This window comes from Lonchura striata, chromosome 33, assembly GCF_046129695.1.
Source record: "Lonchura striata isolate bLonStr1 chromosome 33, bLonStr1.mat, whole genome shotgun sequence".
In the NCBI taxonomy this organism is placed as follows: Eukaryota; Metazoa; Chordata; class Aves; order Passeriformes; family Estrildidae; genus Lonchura; species Lonchura striata.
In genome coordinates this window covers 2775695-2796825 of record NC_134635.1, presented here as the reverse complement: position 1 = coordinate 2796825, position 21131 = coordinate 2775695, and the positions used below count along the sequence as shown (strand labels likewise).

At 50.8% G+C, this 21131-nt stretch overlaps 1 protein-coding gene across 2 annotated transcripts; it reads left to right on the top strand.

The window, feature by feature from the left end:
* Nucleotides 1-1391: 1391 nt before the first annotated feature.
* On the top strand, nt 1392-9887 carry ANP32E (acidic nuclear phosphoprotein 32 family member E). Of its 2 annotated transcripts, none has more exons than XM_021542106.3 (7): nt 1392-1555; nt 3059-3208; nt 3719-3841; nt 4343-4505; nt 5220-5374; nt 6228-6276; nt 7208-9887. In XM_021542106.3, the coding sequence occupies exons 1-7, from the start codon at nt 1502-1504 to the stop codon at nt 7270-7272; spliced, it is 759 nt and encodes a 252-aa protein (XP_021397781.1). In that variant the 5' UTR covers nt 1392-1501; the 3' UTR covers nt 7273-9887. The 2 variants fall into 2 exon arrangements, with proteins under 2 accessions (XP_021397781.1, XP_021397780.1); XM_021542105.3 differs by having other exon boundaries at nt 7205-9887.
* Nucleotides 9888-21131: the final 11244 nt, after the last annotated feature.

Sequence of the window (21131 nt, the reverse complement as noted above, 5' to 3'; positions counted from 1 at the left end):
ATTGGGCTGCTCCCCAGAGCTGTGAACCTGCCGCCCCTCCCCGATGCGTTGGCAGGTCAAGCAGCCGCGACCCCCGAGCCTGCCTGCCCCGTGCCTGGGATGGCGACCAGGACATTGTCAGAGCCGCGACCCCCGACCCCCGCCCATCCCAGAGCCGCGACTCCCGACCCCCGCCCATCCCAGAGCCGCGACCCCTCAGAGCCGCGACCCCCGCCCATCCCGGAGCCGCGACCCTCAGAGCTGCGACCCCTGACCCTCGCCCATCCCAGAGCCGCGACCCTTCAGATCCGCGACCCCCGCCCACTCCAGAGCCGCGACCCCCGACCCCCGCCCACTCCAGAGACGCGACCCCCGACCCCCGCCTGCCCCAGAGCCGCGACCCTCAGAGCCGCGACCCCCGACCCCGCCCACTCCAGAGCCGCGATCCCTCAGAGCCGCGACCCCCGACCCTCGCCCATCCCGGAGCCGCGACCCCCGACCCCCGTCCACTCCAGAGCCGCGACCCCCGATCCCCGCCCATCCCAGAACCGCGACCCCCGACCCCCGACTGCCCGGGAGCCGCGACCCCCGACCCCCGCCTGCCCCCGACCCCCGCCTACCCCAGAGTCGCGATCCCTCAGAGCCGCGACCCCCGACCCCCGCCCATCCCAGAACCGCGACCCCCGACCCCGCCCACTCCAGAGCCGCGACCCCCGATCCCCGCCCATCCCAGAGCCGCGACCCCTGACCCTCGCCCATCCCAGAGCCGCGACCCCTCAGAGCCGCGACCCTCGCCCATCCCAGAGTCGCGACCCCTCAGAGCTGCGACCCCTGACCCTCGCCCATCCCAGAGCCGCGACCCCTCAGAGCCGCGACCCCCGACCCCCGCCCATCCCAGAACCGCGACCCCCGACCCCCGCCTGCCCCGGAGCCGCGACCCCCGACCCCGCCCACTCCAGAGCCGCGACCCCTGACCCTCGCCCATCCCAGAGCCGCGACCCCTCAGAGCCGCGACCCCCGCCCATCCCAGAACCGCGACCCTTCAGGGCAGCGACCCCCGCCCATCCCAGAGCCGCGACCCCTCAGAGCCGCGACCCCCGCCCATCCCAGAGCCGCGACCCTTCCGCGCCGCCCCGGCCCCGGCCCCGCCCCGCCGGCTCAGGGCGCGCGCCCCCGCCGGCCCCCGCGCGCCCCCGCGCGCCCCGCCCCCGCGCGTCCTGACGGGCAGCGCGCTCGGTCAATGGCGCGGCGCGCCCCCGCCAATGACGGCGCGGCGCGCGGAAGCCCCGCCCCGGGGCGGGGCGTGGCCGGGGGGGGGCGCCATGCGCCGTGTCATGGAGGCGCAGTGTGCGGGCGGCCATTGACGGTGCCGGAGCTGCTGCGGAGCGGCGCGGCCGGGGCGGCCCCGGCGACCCCCGACCCACTCCCGGCGCGCTCCCGGCGCCCGCCGCAGCCGCAGCGACCCTCGCGGCCGCTCTCGGCCACCCTCCCTCGCCAGTGCGGAACCGCGGGAGGGGGGGCAATGGAGATGAAGAAGCGCATCAACCTGGAGTTGCGGAACCGGGCCCCCGAGAAGGTGAGGGGCGGCGGGGCCGGTGGGGCGCGCTCCCCCCGCCCCGGGGGCCGTCGCTGCCGCCTCGGGCCGCGCAGGCCCGGCGGCACCGCTGCCGAATCTGGGTCAGCCGTGGCGCAGGGCCCGGCGGGGCGCGGGCGGCGCTTCCGGCGCGGCCCCGGACCGCGGCCCCCTCTCATTCCCCCTCCGCCCGCTCGCTCGGGGTGCCCCGAAGTTCCCGGGGGGCGCGGCGGCCTCGGCTTCCCCCGACGTTAATCCGCCGCTTCCCCCGGCCGCAGTAAACAGGTCACAGCGGCGGCCCCGGCCGCGGCCCGTCGCTCATTCCGGCGCCTTTAATTAGTATAATTAACGTTGTTTCCCGCCGCGCCGCCGGGCGTGCAGTGGGGTCTCTGCACCCCCTCCCCGCTTCCCCACACCCCACCCCGCGCTTCCAACTTTCCATTTCTTAGGAAACAGCCCCAAAAAAAAAAAAGATAAAAAAAGCCCCGAACCCCTGGCAAGGCGGGAGCGCACGTGCGCCGCGCGGCCCCCGCCGCCTCCCGGGCCCCGCGCGGGGCTCCGGAGCATCGCTCCCCGCTCCGCCACCGGGGAAAAACCGGCGCCCGGTTCGCCCCAGGAGTAAAGTCCTGAGACGTTCGCTGACCTGGCGCACGTGGGTTTTGGTGGGGGGGGAAAACTGCCCAAAATTGTTGTTTTAACGCGCCCGTGTTTGCGGGTGGCAGGTACCCGGAGAGGCCTCGTCGCGCTGCCAGCGTGCAGCCGCTGGGGATGAAGCTGGGAACCTCCCTCTCTCCCCAGCAGCTTGCCTTCAAATTTGGTGTCTGCATGGAATAATGGACATTTTTTAATGAAAAAAAATAAAGGAATAGTGGGAGGCTGGCCCTGTGCTGCTTGGCGTCTGCAACCCTCCCAAAATTTTGTTAGTGTGCAGGGGAAGAGTCACCTTGTGCCTGTCCTTTGCCAAGTGGATGTTCCACTCTGGATAAAATAATTTAAAATTAATTGGCTGCTTCTTGTTGTTGCTTCTCCAAGTATGTGACCTGTATTGATTATTGAGTGGCTTGGGCACAAGGAAGTTATTTATTTGGGTTCCATTAATAGGACTCTCTGGGAAAATAATCTGGAGTCAGGTTTTAGGTTCAGAGAGAAACTGGTTTTATGAGTTTGGTTATGCACAGTTAAAGAAGGAGAAGCCAGCTGTTGGTTGGCTACAGTGCTTCTGTGGGGAGCAGAGTACCAGTGTACTCTGTCGATGGAGTTTTGGGCTCAGGTGGCAGTCTTTGCAGAGTTTAACTTGTGCTTTAGAGGACGGGAAACTGCTGCATAATTTTTAAATTAGGTGGGTGATTTTAAATGAGGTGTTGGTGATTTCAGGGCAGAAATCTGGTCTGATTTTAAATGAAGGCCCAAAGCTGCAGCCACTGCCCAGTCCCTGGGGTGGCTTTCAGGTGAGTGTGGGAGTTCACTGCTGTGACACCCACATGTGCCTCGCTGGCCTGTTTGCAGGTGACAGAGTTGGTGCTCGATAACTGCCGGTCCAGCAACGGGGAGATCGAAGGGCTCAATGACTCATTTAAGGAGCTCCAGTTTCTCAGCATGGCCAATGTTGAGCTGACGTCGCTGGCCAAACTCCCCACGTTGAGTAAGCTCCGAAAGGTGGGTATCTCCTGGCTGCCAGCGCTTTGGGATGGCACCGGCAGGGGTGACAAGCTGTGGTGGCACTTTTCAGCACTCGTGGTTGGACTCGTGTAGTGCTGAAGGTGTTTTGTGGGCCTCTGAAATGTATTTTTAAGAACTGGAATTGTTTTGGGTGTTTCCAGTTAATTATGGCGAGTTGGGTTTGGTCAGCGACTCTTGGGGCAGTAACTGCTTGGACATTGTGAAGGTCCAGCTGAACAGGGTGCCTTGGTAGGAGGCTTTTGGGTCACTCAATGCTGGCAGTGAACTCCAGTCCTGGTAGTTTAAAACTGAGGTGCCCAAACCCATGAGACTCTAAGGAGCAGTTTATAATTCTCAACTTAAAGGAACTTTTTGACAGCCAAAGCTTGTTACCTTGGGCGAATCTTTAAAAGTGATTCCATTCTTAAAAGGACAACAATTAACAGTGATGCAGCTGAATCTAAGGCTGAAAATCTATTTATTAATTCCTTTTTTTCTGTAAAATAGCTGGAGTTGAGCGACAACGTCATTTCCGGAGGCCTGGAGGTCCTTGCAGAGAGATGTCCTAATCTCACATATCTAAATTTAAGTGGCAACAAAATCAAAGATCTTGGCACTGTGGAAGCTCTTGTAAGTATGAAGTGGGAGGAGCTCTGAGGAGATGTAATAAGCACTAATTTTTGGCAAGAACCCTTAATATTTTTTGCAATGGATTTGTACAAATGTTCATCAGTCTCGTGGTCGGCCCGGTTTGATGGACTCACAGGTGCCATGGTTATAGGACAGCATGTGTAACCCCACTGCTGGAAAATGTGGCAGGAATGGGATGTCCCAAATCAGAGATGGTTTGGCTTGTTGTGTCTTTGAAGAAAAAGTGGCTGAGGTGTGTCGTGCTGAATCCCCTGTGCTTGTTTGTTAAGGTGTGTTTGTCTGAGGAGTTTTCATCAAACTGTGGTGTGGGAGTTATTCCCCACGAGTGCCTTCCCTGGGGATTTGGCTGCTGCCAGCAACTTGGACTGAACTTTGAGGGAGAAAAATTCTGACTAGAAACGAGGGATGATTACAAAGTAAATTCTGTTATTCTTGGGTTGTGAGCCTGCTGTATCTGGAACCCTTTTCATTTATTTACAGCAAAATCTGAAGAATTTGAAGAGTCTTGACCTGTTCAACTGTGAGATTACAAACCTTGAGGACTACAGGGACAGCATCTTTGAGCTGCTCCAGCAGATCACATACCTGGATGGGTTTGATCAGGAGGACAACGAGGCACCAGACTCAGAAGATGATGATGATGGTAACTTCCTGAAACAAAAACTGGGGGCAGGAATGGGATGCTGGAATAAAGATCTCTATGTAGTGTGGAGTTTTTCTGAGTACACAATGCTGCTCGTGCTCCTGAAGAGCAGAGTCCAGAGTGTGTTTGGTATTAATGCACTGATACAGAGCAAAAACAAGATTCCAGGCCTGCAGAAGCCACCTGGGCTTAAGGGAATTGGACTAAAGATACTTCTGCAAAGACACAAATATTCTTGTTGCCAACAGTAAAGCCCTTTGTGCCACTGAGGGATACAGAGCAAGGGGACATGCACACTATTTTGAATAAAAAATTACAATCTTACAGGCTTTTGTAATGGTTTCAGGCCCCTGCTTCAGTATCATACAAATTTTAGTTCCAAAAGCACACCTAGTTCCTTTTGGTCCCAACTTGGTTGCAATCCTTAAGGGATGGCAGGAGTTTGTATTTGTAGCTGCTTCAGACATCAAGAGTTTTGTCTGAAGCTTGTGATGGAAAAATACTTGGGAGTCTTTCTTAAGAGAAAAAAAAAAGACAAAATTTAACCTGGTTACAATCATGGTCATTTCCTGTGTGTTGCCTGGATTTAGAAAAAAAATTAAAATCCCCAAATCCTTCAGGAAAAAAACTATTAGGACCAGCCCAGCCTGCAATACTCAGAGAGGAGTGAATGGAACTGAGCTTCTGATCTTTTATGTGTGTCCTTCACTGCAGAAGGGGATGAAGATGATGATGATGATGAGAATGAAGCTGGGCCTCCAGGAGAATATGAAGAGGAAGATGATGAAGATGATGGAGCTTCAGATTTGGGGGAAGGTGAAGAGGAGGAGGAAGTCGGTCTTTCATACCTGATGAAAGAAGAAATTCAGGTAAAGTTTGTGAATGCTGCCAAGTGCAGGAAGCAAAGAGAAGCTCCTGTGTGGTTCTGTGGTTACAGAAAGCAGTTCTGGTACAGTTCTCAGAGCACAGAAAACAGACACCTTTCAGAAGGTGATGAGTAGAGTTCTTGTAGCTATAAACTGGTCACACAAATTACAGGACAGCAGTAAAGCCCTGGGTCCTGCTCAGATCCTCCCCTCTGACACTGCAAGGTCTCACCAGGAGAATTGTGCCTAGTGTGGGGTGTGTGCCCCAAAGCAGCACCCCCATTTGGGATTGAAGGCCCCTGTGGCCACCCAGTCTTCTGATAAGAGTTTGCTTCCTGCCAGGGAGTTAATGTGGAGTGGGTTTAATTCCAGTATTCCAAGGACCGCTATCAGAGGCTTGTTTCCCCATTTTGAGTTGTCACACTCTCCTGTGTACAAAATTCCACCAAGCAGAGGGATAGAAAAACAAGACTTGGGTTTGTTGAATTCTCTGGAGCTGATTGTTAATTCGTTTACATTCCTCATCTATCAGCTTTAGAACAAGACAAACCAACACAACTTATTAGTTTTCACAGTAATTTGAGAGTTATGCACCTTTTCCTCCAGGCCCTTAATGACTGTGGGTTCAAAGACAATCTAGAGCTGCTGGCATCTCTCCCACAGTTAATTTTTCAATAATCTTGAGCTGGCTCAAAAAAAGTGAACAGTGGGGAAAAGCAAAGAAGTGAACCTCTAGGGCTGATTGATGCCCTGGTGAGGAAAGTGCAGGGAATTCCTGGATTTCTGCTTGGGGTCATTGTGGAAGCAAGACTTCAATAAGCAGCAATTGTAAAAATGTCTCCCAATTTTTGTACAGGATGAAGAGGATGATGATGACTACGTTGAAGGAGGTGATGAGGAGGAAGGTAAGTGCTCAAGTATTGAAGTTGTGACTGAAACAATCAATTCTCTAATTTTTTGTGGGTTTGGGACATGCACACTAACACAAAAACAAAATAAAATTAAAGTGAGGAAGAAACAACAGTTTTCTGAAAGACACTATCTGCTGTGCAGCTGGAAATTGTTCTTCAATGTGGACAGGAGTGAGGTGCTGCTGTGCATCTCATTATTTACATTGAAATTATTTATATTTGAAATTATATTGTTATTTACATTTGAAATTATATGAGATGCTGTGCATCTCATTATTGACATTATATACATTGAAAATATCCCTCCCGTGCACCAGAGTCTCTGCTGGCAAAGCCTGGCAGCCAGGGGCAGCTGGTGCTTTCCCTTTATCCAGCTTCTCCATAAGCAATTCTGCTACAGGGACAAAGTTATCTTTGCAAGAAGTGGCTTACTGAAGTATTTTTAAATAAATTTTTTCATAAAAAATTCCACATCTTTGTAATGACAAATCCCAGAATTTCTCCCTAACTTAGCTCCCATCTGCTCCACATGCTGGGCTCAGCGGAGCAGGTTTGGGAGCTGGATTTTCCACTTGGAAAAACTTAATTTGCGAGGGAGCAGTGTGAATTTTTGGCTTTGTACAAACGCAGCCCTGGAGTCGGGACGGGCTGCTGGCCAGGGGACGGTGGCTGCTGGGGAATGAATGGAGTGGCTGGGGCAGCACTGCGCTGCGTGCTGCCACCAGCAGAGCGCACAGCACACCGCCCAAACCCGGCCCTCCGCCGCAGGCAACTCGGGCATCTTGTGCAGGGCGCTGTGCTGGTGCTGCGGGGATGTTCTGGCAGGAACACCCTGCACCACACACGCTCCCCGTTGCCCTCCCTGGCTGTAAGTGCTGCGTGGGCAGAGCATAACGGGCTGTGTGCATCCCTCTCTCCTTAGCAGAGGGTGTCCGAGGGGAGAAGAGGAAACGAGAGCCCGAGGATGAAGGCGAGGAAGAGGAGGATTAATTTGCAGGACCAGACTCTCCAGTTACGGAAGACGCAATAGTGATTATGCAGCTCTGTATGTCCATGTACCATAGATGTCCTGACAGAAATCCTATGTTAACTTTTTATAGCAGAAGTGTGGTTTTACTATTCCTGCCCCTTTTATCATTCCAGATAAGCTCTGATAGCCCATAGAGAACCTTCTGTAGAGAACAATTTTCAGCCCTATAATCACTGAAGCCATTGGCAAATTCCCCCCTGCCAGACTTTTCTTTGGAGCTCTTTAATTTTGTACAATCTTGCTGTGTTGGTCATTGTTAGCCCTGAATCCAACCCCATGTCCCATGGGTTTAATATTGGGAATTTTAATTCAGAATTTTAAAGTTTATAAGCTTAAAAAGCTGAACTGAAAAGTGCTCTACAGCGAATTCTCCACTCTTTTAAGTCAGTTGACTCTAGGCCAAGTTTTCCATGGATTCAACTGGAAACCCCCAAGTAGATGAAACCTGTGTTTCAGTTTTTTCAAAAGTGTCTCCTGTGATTTTTTTTTTTTTCAAGGCTCCTCTCTATTTTGGGTATTCCAGGGTAAAGCCTCAGTGGGTTTCAGAAGATGTTTTTGTTTTCCTGCTTGCTCCAATGTTCAGTGTTTGGAGTATTCACTAGATTCCTTCAAGGGTGTATTTTGGCAAACTGAAAGAGTTGTGATCCATTAAGGGTTGCAATCATAAATTTTCTCCCAAGTCCGTGTCACTGCAGCTATTAACGAAGCAATTAATGTGTAGTTTTAAACTTTTTTGCCAGAAATCTTTGTTAAACTTTCACTCACTTTGCTCTTGCATTGTCATTCTGGGAATTCTGCACCACTCATGGCTATAAAATGTATAAAATAGATGAAATATGCATTTCTGATGCAGAAGTGAACGGGTAACTCCTCCAAGCGTGTTGTTTTCCACCCCCCCAGCTTTTCTAGAACTGTTGAAGGGAAGAATGAACCCAAGCTGGACCTTCTCTGCACGTCACCTCTTAAACTGTTTAAATCTGGCTGTAAAATGCTCCGTTTCTGTGTAACAGTTGGGAATATTTGGTGGTTTACATTGAGTGGCTGCAGAGACGCATCAGGAGCGAACACGGGGGACGTGCAGAGAAGCTTTTTATCTAGCAGCCTTTATAATTCCTAATCTACCCCAATGTATCATCTTTTCCTGTTGGAAACAAATTTTGACTTCTGGCATTCCTCCTTCAGGCGTGATCTGGGTTTCACACAGTGTAGTCGTGGTATCACACTGACTGACATTGTCTCACGTAGGTCCCGAACCAAATATCACACACAGCTTTATTCCAGAGACTTATTTTTGTATCTGTCCTGGCTGTCAATAGCTGCCAGAAACTGGGGAGAGCCTGCAGGTGGGAGGAGGGAGATTCCTGGGCCTAAGCCAGTCGGTCCCTCATCACCTGGTTCCCTGTGGATGTTCCTTAGGAATTTCACACGCTAGTTCAGCGTGACCTCCAGCTCTTCGGTGGAGTTTAGATCACGCAGGGTTGAAGTTCTGCAAAGCCCCACTCCCTGTGTGTGTGGTTTTTTCCCCCCAACTAGAGCCTTAACTCTGGGTTTCTCCTGTAGCTGTGTAGCGGGGCCGAACCTTCCCGGCCTCGAAGCGGAGTCTGGCGGGCGGTGGGACATTCGGGAACAACTGACTCCTTGGGCTTTGTGTTTTTTAAGGGATGTCTCTAAAGACACTAGAAAAGCTGTGGCGAAACTTCCTTTGCAGCCACAACCAAGCCCTGTGTTTGTGATGAGTCCTGGGTGGGTCAGTGCATGGTTGTCATGTCCTGAAGGTTCTGGGCGAGGCACTTACTCGGTGCTCAGCTTTGAGAGAAAAAGTGTTTTCCCATCCTTTTGCTTCTTGTCTTTAGATTGAAACTTGTTATTTATAAATAAGTGTGTACGTTAGAGCACCTCCACATCAGGGTTTTACTTAACTGTCTATTATTGATGCAGATAAAATTAGTTTTAAATGGAGAAAAAAAAAAAAAAGAGTCTATTTTGATGGATTAAAATAATGTGGGTAGTGGGTTTGTTTGGATAAGCAAGTCCAGCTCCTGAGACCAGACAGACTGAGCTCCGAGGGGTGACAGCCCTTCCCTAGGCCAGACTTCCCACTTCCCAAACACCCGCAGTGCCGCAGCCACCACGTGGAACCCGAGCCCCTCACCAACCCAAGAATTGTCCCAGTGTCACCATCCCCGGTCCTGTGTCCTCCGCTCGGCATGCAGCAACAGCGTTTTTTAACGAGGAATTCAGAGCCTCCAGATAACTTTTGAAACTTTTTTGCTTGGTGGGTGGTCTTTTCATGCAAATACGTCAGGGTGGGTTTTATATTTTGTAGAGGTTTTGTCCTATTTTAATGCTCTTTGTATGGCAGTCTGTATATAGTGTGGTTTGGTTCCTTCTCCGACTCTTTCCTGAAACTTTGGAGTAACTGATTTTGTGCAACTGTGTTTTGAATAAAGCCATGACAGTGTTAAATTAAAGACAACAGCCCTGCAGCACTCTTCTGGTAACTTTTAGTTGTAACAAAACATGTTTCCTCCCCATGTGTGCTGTAAATTTTAAATTAAAAAGTTTTCAATCCGAATTATTTCAAATAAATTGAGACTATTGTATTGGATTACTTCTCGGGGTATGTCCACCTGTGGGAAGGAATGGAGTAAGGGAATATTCTTTCTGGTTTTGTTTAAATGGGGTGGAAATTTGCAGAGTGGTGTGTGTTTCTGGGGAAAGAACTTGGACTCCAGGTGAGTTTTACACAGATGTTATAGAGTCTGGGTGAGTCTTGAGATTTGCTTTTCACAGGTCCTGCCTTGTGCCTGGCAGCCTGAGCCAAGTCTGGTGCTGAAATATTCCTCACACAAGAACAATGTTAAAAAAAAAAAAACCTGCTGCTCCTCCTCCCGAGCTAGAGAAAGCATTGTTTTATCTTGGGATTAGTCCAGCATTCCTGGCAAAAATCCCTTGGATGCACTTGAGAAAGCCCTTGGCAAATAGACTTTTCTACTGCTGGATGAGCAATTAGGCAAGAAATGGGTGGTGACTTTTTGGGATGCTTTATTTAGTTTTAGAGGGTGGAGAAGAATTGCTGTTCCAGCTGAAGCCCCACAGCTCTACCCTCTGCACGCATTTCCCACTGGCTCTGGGGCCAAACAGGGAACCTGATTTTCAGGATGATTTTGAACAAGTTAAATCCATCTTTTGGGGCTGCAGGCGGCTGAGGTAAAACCAGGCTGTCACACGGCACTTCGATGGCAAAGGAGAAAGCTCAGGTGCTGTGTGGGCACATCTTCAAAGGCAGGAAAAACCTGCGGAACCGGCTCTCCCTGCCCCAGCCGCTGGTTTATTCAGTTCACCTGCTGCCACAACGCCAGGCACCTGTCGCTGCCGGCGTCTCGAGACGGAATCGGGCAGGGACCGAGCGATGTGGCCGCTATCCTGTCCAGCAGCGCCCTAGCCTGCGCTCTGTCCCACAGCACAGCCCCCCTGCCCTCCATTTTGTTGTGCTGAGGGGAAGCCGTGCCGGCGGGCAGCGTCCTCCGTCCTGCTCCTTCCTCCTTCTCCTCCTCCTCCTTCTCTCGGGGCTTTTGTCTTGTGTAGTCCCCTCTTGCTTCCTCCCCGGCCCTTATCTCCCCCTCCCAGTGCTGCTGTTTCTCCTCATCTTCCTCCCTCAGGGGTCGGGGGCGCCTTTCCCCGCGCCCGGGCACCCGCCTGAGGGGGCGCGCGGGAAACCGCCACCCACGGGGCTCCCCAGCTGCGGCCGGCAGGGGCAGAGCCGCGACCCCGCCGCTGATTGGCTGGGATTTGCCGCAGTTCCGCCTTCCCGCCGCCCGCGCGCGCGCGGCGCCCCGCCCACCGCCCCTCACGGCGGCGGTGAGGGCGAAAGTGCCCCCAAAGTCCCATTTCCACCCAAAACAGCTTCTGCTTCCCTCAGGCCCCTCAGCGGCGGTGAGGGCGAAACTGCCCCCAAAGTCCCATTTCTCCCAAAAACACCTCCTGCTTCCCTCAGGCCCCTCACAGCAGCGGTAAGGGCGAAACTGCCCCCAAAGTCCCATTTCCACCCAAAACAGCTTCTGCTTCCCTCAGGCCCCTCAGCGGCGGTGAGGGTGAAACTGCCCCCAAAGTCCCATTTCCACCCAAAACAGCTTCTGCTTCCCTCAGGCCCCTCAGCGGCGGTGAGGGCGAAACTGCCCCCAAAGTCCCATTTCTCCCAAAAACACCTCCTGCTTCCCTCAGGCCCCTCAGCGGCGGTGAGGGCGAAACTGCCCCCAAAGTCCCATTTCTCCCAAAAACACCTCCTGCTTCCCTCAGGCCCCTCACAGCGGCGGTGAGGGAGAAACTGCCCCCAAAGTCCCATTTCCACCCCAAAACACATTCTGCTTCCACCCGAAATGCCCCATTCCATCCCAAAGCCTTCAGGAGAGGCTTTTCCCCTCAGGCTGTGTGAACTTCATTGCGGTGATGAGAAACAACGCGGTTCAGAGTCCAAGCGGAGGAAAAAAACCCGAAAATACAAACCGTGCTCCCGAAGGTGGCTGTCAACATCGCGCGAGGAAGGGTAAATTCAGCCATGATTTGGTACAAATGCACTGGGTGAAAATAGGAAGAAATTCCTCATAAAATTCTTCAGGTTCCATAGTTAAGTCCAGTAGCAAGGGAACTCCAAAGTGTGTGTTTCCAAGCAGCTCCTGCTGCCGTGTGTAGTTCCTAATGTCCCCTGAATTACTCCTGCTTTCCCAGGGCAATGTGACATATGCAGGTTCCGAGGCAAATCTTCCCCTTTCTCAATTACATCCCTACATGCCATTGCCCATTTCCAGGTTAATTCAACCCAACCACAGTACAGAAGGAATTTAGGGTTATTTTTATGACCAGGGTGCCTGGGTCAGGGGAGTGGTCTGGGGCTCTCACAGATCAGACTTCCAAAAAAGGGAGTTTTTTTGGGTATGAAATATGACCAAGAACTCCTAGAACCATCTCTTGCCATTCCCGCACATTCCATAATTACCAGTTAGCCTTTTCACTCCTTTTTTCTCCCTCAAATTAAATTAATTTAAAAAACCTCATACTGCCAAGGATATAAACCCCAAGGATCTCTCAATGCCTAACCCGCAGGCAGCTCACTTTCAGCTTTACTCATCTATATTTTTATGTGAGAATGGGGAAGCCAACATTCTCGTGGAATCCCATGAATTCAGGAATTTGGCCTTGGAGAAAACTGTAAAATTCTTTGAACTGCATGACGGAGTAATGAGAAATCTCAGAATGAAAACTGCCCCATTTTCCAGCAAACAGAACTATTGTTGATTTTGGCAGCAGAGCTGCTGTATACTAAAAATACACCAGTTTCACTGGTCATACCCATTGCAAAGGTCTGAAGCGAAGAACGAGATCTGAATTTATGAGGTAAAAAAATGATGCTTGAATTATTTTTATCCATTTCTGAGTCTCTCGGTTGTGCCAGGGGTTGCAGTGTCATGTTAGATGTGCACACTCGTGTTCTCCATTTGCTCATCGATCGACTGGCACAAATGGAGAGTCAGGAATGCAGCTCCCCCGGGGTACCGAAACCCATGGGACAGGACAGAAAATATCAGGACAGCAGCTGCTTGAAGCAGGACATAGAAAATGTCCCTCTGCAGAGCCTGGGGCAGGGAAATTCCTGTTGCTACTGCTGTTGGGAGGTTTCTACTGGAGTTATAGTTTGATCTCCTGGGGAACACTCCTCTGGTTTTAAATTTTAAAATTACAGTTCATAGTATGCTTGGTTTCTGCTTTGTGTCTCATTAAAAAAAAAAAAATACCCCCCAAAATAGCCAAGGAAAGTCCTTCCTACTGCTTCTAATTTAATTGGCAAAAATGAGGGAGAATCCAAAAATAAATGTTTGGCCTTGACAGCAAACCAGCAGAAAACCACAGGACACATTAAAGCTGGGAGCTTCTGGCACTGAGAAAAAGATTTTCTTCTAGGAAAAAAATGACCCCAGGGTGTGGGTTCATGTTGGAAAAGGAGCTGGTTGCTCCTGTCTGAATGTAATGTGTTCACACAGGGTGTTTGAGGGGCATTTCCTTCTAGACTAGAGTTAATTCAAATAAAAATAATCTAGTGATGACTGGGGAGCAGCCAGCCAGAGCTCTTCAGCATTGCTTTGGTGAACCACTGATACCTTCTGGCCATTTGTGAGGGGCTTGGTCACATCCTTGTCCCTGGGAATGTTGAGGACATGCAGGAATCATGTTTAATTAGGAATCTGAGGCTGGAAGGGAGCTCCTGGCTAATGGTGTATTGAAATTAAGGCATCCCTGCAGCAAGTGCCTTTCTGCACTCATTTCAGAATCACATCTGTGTCTCTCAGCTTCATCACTGTGATGAGTCATAATTATTCTGCTTAAAAGTGTGTGCTGTGGTGTTTCTTCTACATTTGTGTGTTTTTAGTGAGCTCCCATGTCACAGCAAAACCCAGTTGGAGTGAATTGGGTAATTTGTGTTCCTGGAAACCAAGAACGTCTTCAGTCTGTTCTTTCATCAGCATCACTATCAGGGGATCCACACCAAAAGCTGTAGGATCAGCCTTGGGAGTTCAAACTTGCCCTGTTTTGTACAAGTCATAAGTGTATTTAAGGATATAATTGAGTGCTGACTTTTTAATGCCAAATACTGGCTGTGCTCACACCTCCCATACATACCCACCCCGTTACTCCTGCTACAGTTGTGCAGCTCCAAAAGCTTCTGGTGTTAAATTCTGTGTTTGAGGTGTGCTTTGAAGCACAGACTTGTGGAGATGAGAATGTTTTCTCTGATCATCTACTGAGGGGTATTTCTGTCTCAGTTTTGGAGGGGGGGGGGGGGGTGGAAGGCTGCTTGTTGGTGAAATCCCTTACATTAACATACTACACAAATTAATGAGTTTTTTCCCTGAGAGAGCCCTTTATTTCCCACAATCATCCAGAGTTCCTCCTCGTTCACATCCCTGTACAGACCACGTCATTCCTCTGCAAGCAACAGGAGGAACAGAAGGAGGAAGAATATTTACCTCTCTCTGCTCTGAGGTTCTGGATCGCTGGAGGCTTCAATTGCTGCAGAATTTCTATGTGGAGCTTAAGCATTCTCACTGCAAATAAAACTCCCAGATCAACACTGACAAAGTATTCCCTAGAACAAAGTGAGGAATCCCAGGGAAGATGGCAATAATCAAATGCCCACAAACTAGTTGAATTTGGGAATTCTCAGTGTGCATCTCAATGCAAGTGTTTGAAGTGCTTTAGTAAAGTTCCCAAATCACTCTTTCTCCTCTCTCCAACACACCTGGATTTCTAATGGTGTGGAAAATGTGCTTCCACTGTGAATCAAACGGGTCTGGACCAAAGTTAGGGCTGCCTGGCCGGGGTGGGAACGGGTGGCACTCGAGTTTGCTGTTCTTGGATGTATTTTCCTGTCAATCCGTGCGTGCACTGCACGGGGAACCGGGCACCAACACGCTGCTGCAGAGCCCGTGCGGAGAAGGAAGGCAAACAGTTCAATGACTGTAATTCCATGGAAAGCTCCCGTTGGCTGCTCCGCGGGAGCGCATTCCCAATCCTCCCGGCGATCTCGGGCTGCAGAAGCCCTGGACCGGGAGAACGAGCACTAGAGGGCACAGCGCGACCAGCGACGGGCTTTGGCGAGGGGGAGGCAGAGCGCGGCTGGCTCCGAGCTGCCTTCCACCCGTGAGAGTCCAAGGGACTCCTTAAAATGGCACCTTTCGGAGGCGAGGCCCTGCAGAAGCTGTGGTGCACTGGAATTATCGAGAGCATGTAGGTAGGAGAGTGAAAAGTCTTTTGTTAAGCACAGGAAGGAATGGAAGGCAGAAAATACAGAAATTCCGTGGCTGGAATTGACTGAACTTGGTGGGTTTATGCTGTTCTTTGCACTGGGTACTGTGGAAGTTTGGTGATGACAAACTTTCTTGATTCATATCTGATCCGTCTTGCTGCTTCCCAAGAAGCCAAGATTTCCCAAGATGTCTTTCCTATGACTTGATTTCTAGAAACCTGGAAGGAAAAATGCCAGGAGGAGTAGCCCTTCCACTTCCTTCTCCTTTAATCTCCCTACATCTCCAGTAACATAAATAATTATAAGTGATATAAAGCTTTCCAGAAAGCATACATTGAAAGCATGAAGCCCTCAGGATCCTCTGCCCAAACAAACTCCTTCCTTCCCTCTCCGTGTTTCAGTGAGCGCTCAAGCAGGCTCATTGTTAGGATAATTCAGGGTGCCAGATGGCTGTAAATATGTTCACAATCCTCCTTACCCTGCTCCCTCCTCCCTGGCAGCCTCTCTGCTCTACCCAGTATTGAGCACCTGGTCTGTTCCCCTTTGGAGTCTCCTTTCTCCCCTCTGGAGTTAAATTGACACTGCTGGTTTGTATTTTCCCTTTAAATGAAGTGGGAAAAATCTTAGGGAATGTTTTGTGCCAGGGAATACTGAATACTTCCTTCACTGTCGCTTGTGCCATCAGTTAATTGAACACGTCCCTCCTGCCCTGTGGCATCAGCTTCCTTCCTGCAGGAATCCTGTTCCTCACCTGCCGGGAATCGAAGGGAGGAGCAGCTTCTTCCTATTTTGAGCGCAGCGATGTCATACTTACCCTTGGCATGGGGTTAGGGCACACAGAACAGGGTGATTCATCCCAAATCATGCCCCAAGGACCTGGCAGAGGCAGCGTTTGAACAACCAGCCCTATTCTTCCTGCCTCACAGGCTCTGGATTCATTGTTATACTCTGATCCTGTTATTCCATAACTCAGGAGGGCCCAAATCCTGGGGCCTGAGCCCCTGAGATAAATTTTCTGTGCAATGAAACCTTCCCAAACTGCTGAGCAGTAAGAAAGTAACAGAAAACTGTTTCGATGGCACTATAAAAAGGGAAGTTGGTTTTAAAACATCTGAAAATACAGGCAGTGACGTTTTGAGAACTGAGGAATAACTGAGGTCACGAGCTGCCTGAGGAACGCTGCAGCAGCACAGACTCAGGTCATGGGAAGGATGAGCTGTGCCCATGAAGAAACAAAAATTCAGACAGATTTGTCTGTGGGTTTGCTCTCATTGATGAGCTGGTGGGTGAACTCTTCCCTGGAAGGCAGGAGAGAGCAGATGGCAGCAAGCAAATCTTGACTTGAGCAAGGAGAGAGAAACCGATTTTTCCAAAGGATCTATTTGACATACAGAGGCCAAATGTTATTTTTATGAGCCAGTAAGAACTGGTAAAGTTCATTTATTGAACTTGACCAGTTTGTGTCCTGCCAGCAGACCTAACCTGAGTGACCCTGTGAACTATACAGGACAAGAGAGCCAGCAGCCTGGAGCAGGCATTCCGAGCAGGCTTTTCCAGGAACCGTCAGCGTTCTGAATGCCACCTCACGATTTCTGGGAAGCATGACTCCCAGCTCGCTCTGCAGAAAGGTAGACAGCACTCAGATTATATATAGCAGCAAGTGGGCTGGGAGGAGAAACACTGGGCTGCTCAGAGAGGGAGGCTGCTCTGGAGAAAGCCAGGGAGTGTCTTATGGTGCAGCACAGACCAGTGGCACCTGGTGAGTGGAGCTGGGCCAGCGCTGGCCTGCGGGCAGCTGGCACTAATGGAGTGCAGGAGAGCCCTGGGCAGTGCCAGGGCAGGTTGGATACACGCAGATTGATCCCTTGCTCTCAGCTCTTCTTCATCCTGTTCTGTCCTCTGCGCTAGGCAAGGACACCTTCCACTAGCCCAGATTGCTCCAACCCCATCCGATCTGGCCTTGGACTCCCAGGGATCCAGGAGCAGCCACAGCTTCTCTGGGAGTCTTGTGCCAGGGCCTCCCCACCCTCACAGGTGGGATTCCTTCCCAAAATCCCATCTAAACCTCCTCTCTTTCAACTTAAAGCCATTAATGACTCAGCCCATTTGTTGAGAGTCCTTTAAATAATGATGTCCACATCTCCACTGGCTCATTCCAGTCCATGCCAGACCTTTGCCTGTGAGCCACAGATTCCTCCAGCTCTGAATGGTTCCCTCTGTCCTCCTGTCCTACATGTATGGGCTCTTTATTCTGACCACAGGCCCTGTTCCGTCAGCCCCGGGGCAGGGGTTTGGGAGCAGAAATCACCATTTCAGTCCACTGGTGTCAGGAGGGGGCTGAGCTCTGCCCTTTGAACTCTGGCTGGTCTGGCCTCTCCCAAGCATTCCCAAATGTTAAAAATATTTTAAAAATCGTTCTTGCCTCTAAGCTGGGATGATTTGTGTCAAAACAGAGCAACAGATTTTTAAACACATTACAAATTAAGGAAGTGGGAGAATCACTGTAGTTTTCAGTCCCTCAGGACATTTTATAGAGTCAAACAAATCAACAGAATCTAAAAGCAGAGATTTGATATTCCTGGGCCAGGCTCAGGAAACATTTCCAATAGGAAGGAATGCTGCACCTTTCACCTTTTCTGTGGTGTCACTTTACTAGGTGTCATGTCAACATTCCCAGTGTTGAACCAGCCCCTCTGGCCACTCAGGGAGAGGAGTGTGGGGATCTCTGAGCCTGATGAGGAACTCTCTAACAGCTCAAATTAGATTTAGGGAAAAGAAATCCAAGGCACTGTACTGTGTATCTCACCAAATAATTCCTTCCTAGAGGGAAGACACACAAATCTCCACATGTGCATATTCCAGGGATACATTTGCACACAGGTATATCTGACATACAAAACCATTGAATTTTCTCCTTTTCTTTCTTTTTTTAGGGAAGTGGGTCTGTTCTTGCTGAGCTTTAATTTGAAAACCCAGTTAGAACTTGTTAAGTCAATAATTATTCTTGTGAATGTGGGTCAAACTATTTTATGTCTCTTCCTCTCTAGGGACTTGGAAGAAGATTTAATCCTCCAGCACTCCAAGGTAGGAAGCACCACATTTCCCATTTTATTTCAAAAGTCCAAACTGATTGTCCCATGGGGGTAAAAGCTGATGAGGAACAGGGTCAGGGTGTGAGGGACAGGGTGTGAGTGAGTAGCATCTCTGGAGCCCCAGGTGTTTGCCTACAGCTGCTGACACAGATGTCCAGGAAAGAATGCCCCCAGCTCTGATAACATATCAGAGTGCCTTGGGATCCCATGGAATTTATTCTAAGGGTGTGCTGAACATATTGTTCAGTTGGGATATTGGAGGGTCTATAGCTTTCCATTTTCCACCTCTGGACACATATCCTACTTTCTCTTTTTAAGACATTAGCCTTATTGGAGAATAACAAAATAAGCAATCATTTCTACAGTTTTCTCCATCAGTAATTCCAATAAATCCTTCTGCACAGCAGGAGCCATTGGCTGTGTTGAAAAATTGTATTTATCCACCCCTTCCTCAGCCTGAGAACCCTCTGCTGTGAGTTACTGGTGTTCTGCTCCACTTGGGAGGTTAGGGGCTTTTTCCAAGGATAGAAACTGGACTTTATCCACCCCAGTTTTATTGCTGTGAACTGCTTTGTCAGGTGTAATTCCAGCCTGCAGAATAGCCCACTGCTACTGGAACAACGTGGACCTGTTCCTGCTTTACGCCCGAGTTTTGCTGCCTGTCAGCAGTGTGAAAGTTGCCTCCAAGTTAAATTCTATTTAAAGCCACCAAAAGCCTCTTAATCGGTACCTCCTGCTTTCCAGTGGCTTCTCAGCACTGCAGAGACACTGCAGCTGCTCCCTGTGTCCCCAGAGCTGCAGTGGGTGAAACTTAGGGCAGCTGTGTGTCACATGGGGCTGATCTGTGGGGCTGCACCCCAAAATGTGCTCCCTGGGCAGGAACTCTCTGCGGTGGGGTCAGCTCTGTCTGAGCACAGCCCCTGGAGCTTGTGGGGGTTTTCAGCCTCGCAGGGTGTTGGGGCTAGTGATTCATTTAGTCATGGAATCACTCAATGGTCTGGGTCTTGGGAGGGACCTTACATCTCATCCAGGTCCACTCCTGCCATGGCCAGCGCCACCTTCCACTATCTCAGACTGCTCCATGCCCTATCCAAGGGACAGGGCCACCACAGCTTCTCTGGGCACCCTGTGCCAGGGCCTCACCACCCTGACAGCAATTCCCAAGAATTCCTGAGTGTCTCTCTGTTAATTCCCTTAGAAAGGCAGAGGATGGAGGAAGGGAGGGAGGAGGGGGTTTGCTTAAAGCTTTTGTGGCAGAGAGGGAGAAAATAATCCAAAAAAGGCGCTTTGGCTGGGAGGGTGGGTGGGCTCCTGTGCGCCGCGTGCAGCCGGGGTTCCTCGGCCCGCGGTCCTTATTTGGCTGGGAGCGGGAGCACTCCGGGGATTGGCTGTGCTGGGAAGCAGGCAGGGAGTGCAGGCACTGGAGCCGAGTGCCAGCTGACGAGCGCAGCACACGCTGCTTGCCCACTCCTCAGCATGTGTTGAGCAAATTGCAGCTATTTTTATAGGAGACGCTTTGCCTACATCTTAAGAATCCAGTCCCAATCCCGTCTCCCTGTAGTGTAATGGGAAATCCCCTTCCCAGCCCCCTTTTCCCCGTTCTGTACGTGTTTTCGAGGCACAGTTGGGCAGAACCCAGAATTCTTGGCCATTATCAGGCTTCAGACTTGTCTGCTGTGCACTGCCCGGCCAGGGCGCTCTGTATTCCTGTAATGATCCAAGTGTTTTGTCTCCAGACCCAACATAATTGCCCCACTGGACAATACCGGCCCTTTCTGGGAATGGCAGACGGCTGCTGCACTGCTGGGCGAGCACAGCCCCTTTGTGCTTATTCCCGCATGGATAGAGCCACCGACAAAGCCACCTCTGTGCTGCCCTTGGTTTGCTGCTCCGTAGGGCTCCCTGCATCATGCCAGCAGCTTTGGGAGTGCCACCGAGGGCAGGGGCCTGGCAGGAGGCAGCAGGGAAACAGAGGGGGAAAAACTGTGAGGGGTGAGCAGAGAGGCAAGATCCCCAAAACTGCCTGTAGGAGCTTCAGGGCTCCCTGAAGGAGCAGGGCAGGGCTGCTCAGGTGTGTCAGGGGCAGCTGCACCAGCAGCTGCTTGTGGTGACCTTTCAGCCCTTCCCAAAGTGTGTGCTGGTTCTTCCAGAGCCCTCTGGTCAGAGCAGCATGGCAATGAGCATTCCAAAATCCAAGTTTGCTGGTGTGGGACTGGCACTAACTGGGATGCAGGTCACAAGGGAGGTTCAGTGGTTCCTTGCAAAAAACTTTGTGAAGCAATCCAGTTCATCAATGTGGAAAGTTATCCCTGGAAGTATCACTGGAGTCTGGTTAACCCGAACTCATCGAGAAAGATCTGGGGTTTGGTTTTATTTTTCCTTCAATTTTAAAAAACTCCTGTCATCGCAGCCAAGAAAGTAAAGAGAAAACACTAACCACAACCAAGAAGTAACTCCGTGGGTTTAATATTTTTGTGGACTATTTGCCATGTAGGTAAAAGAATTAGGTTTCCTTTTAAAAAACAAGGAACAGTTGGATGTTACCACGAGTGAACTTGTGAGACACAGCCATGTCCTGCTCGTGGGTGGGAAAGCTGAGCCAGCCTGTGAGCTGATGATCTGAGCTCTGCTCCGGGCTCAGCTTTCCTTCCAGCAGGGCTGATTCAGATCTTGGGCAGCCCAAGCAGAGCCTGCTGCTGTCTGACTATGACACCTGAGAGAGCAAGGCAAACCTACCAAAACTGTCGTTGGCTTGTGGTGTCTGGTTCCCGCACACACCCCCTGACTTTTCAGCTCAAAAAAAAGGTAAAAAAAAGAGAAATGAGAATGAAAAGCTCAAATGTCCCCCCCAACTGCCTGTGTGGGCTGTTGAATCCAAGGCTTTGATCCTCTGGTTGCACAGAAGGGAAGACACATCACTGCTACC

Coding starts and splice junctions, on each gene's coding strand:
- ANP32E (XM_021542105.3), top strand. CDS start 1,502: ATGGAGATGAAGAAGCGCATCAACCTGGAGTTGCGGAACCGGGCCCCC. Junction 3,842..4,342: donor TTGGCACTGTGGAAGCTCTT/GTAAGTATGAAG, acceptor ATTTATTTACAG/CAAAATCTGAAGAATTTGAA. Junction 6,277..7,204: donor AGGAGGTGATGAGGAGGAAG/GTAAGTGCTCAA, acceptor CTCTCTCCTTAG/CAGAGGGTGTCCGAGGGGAG.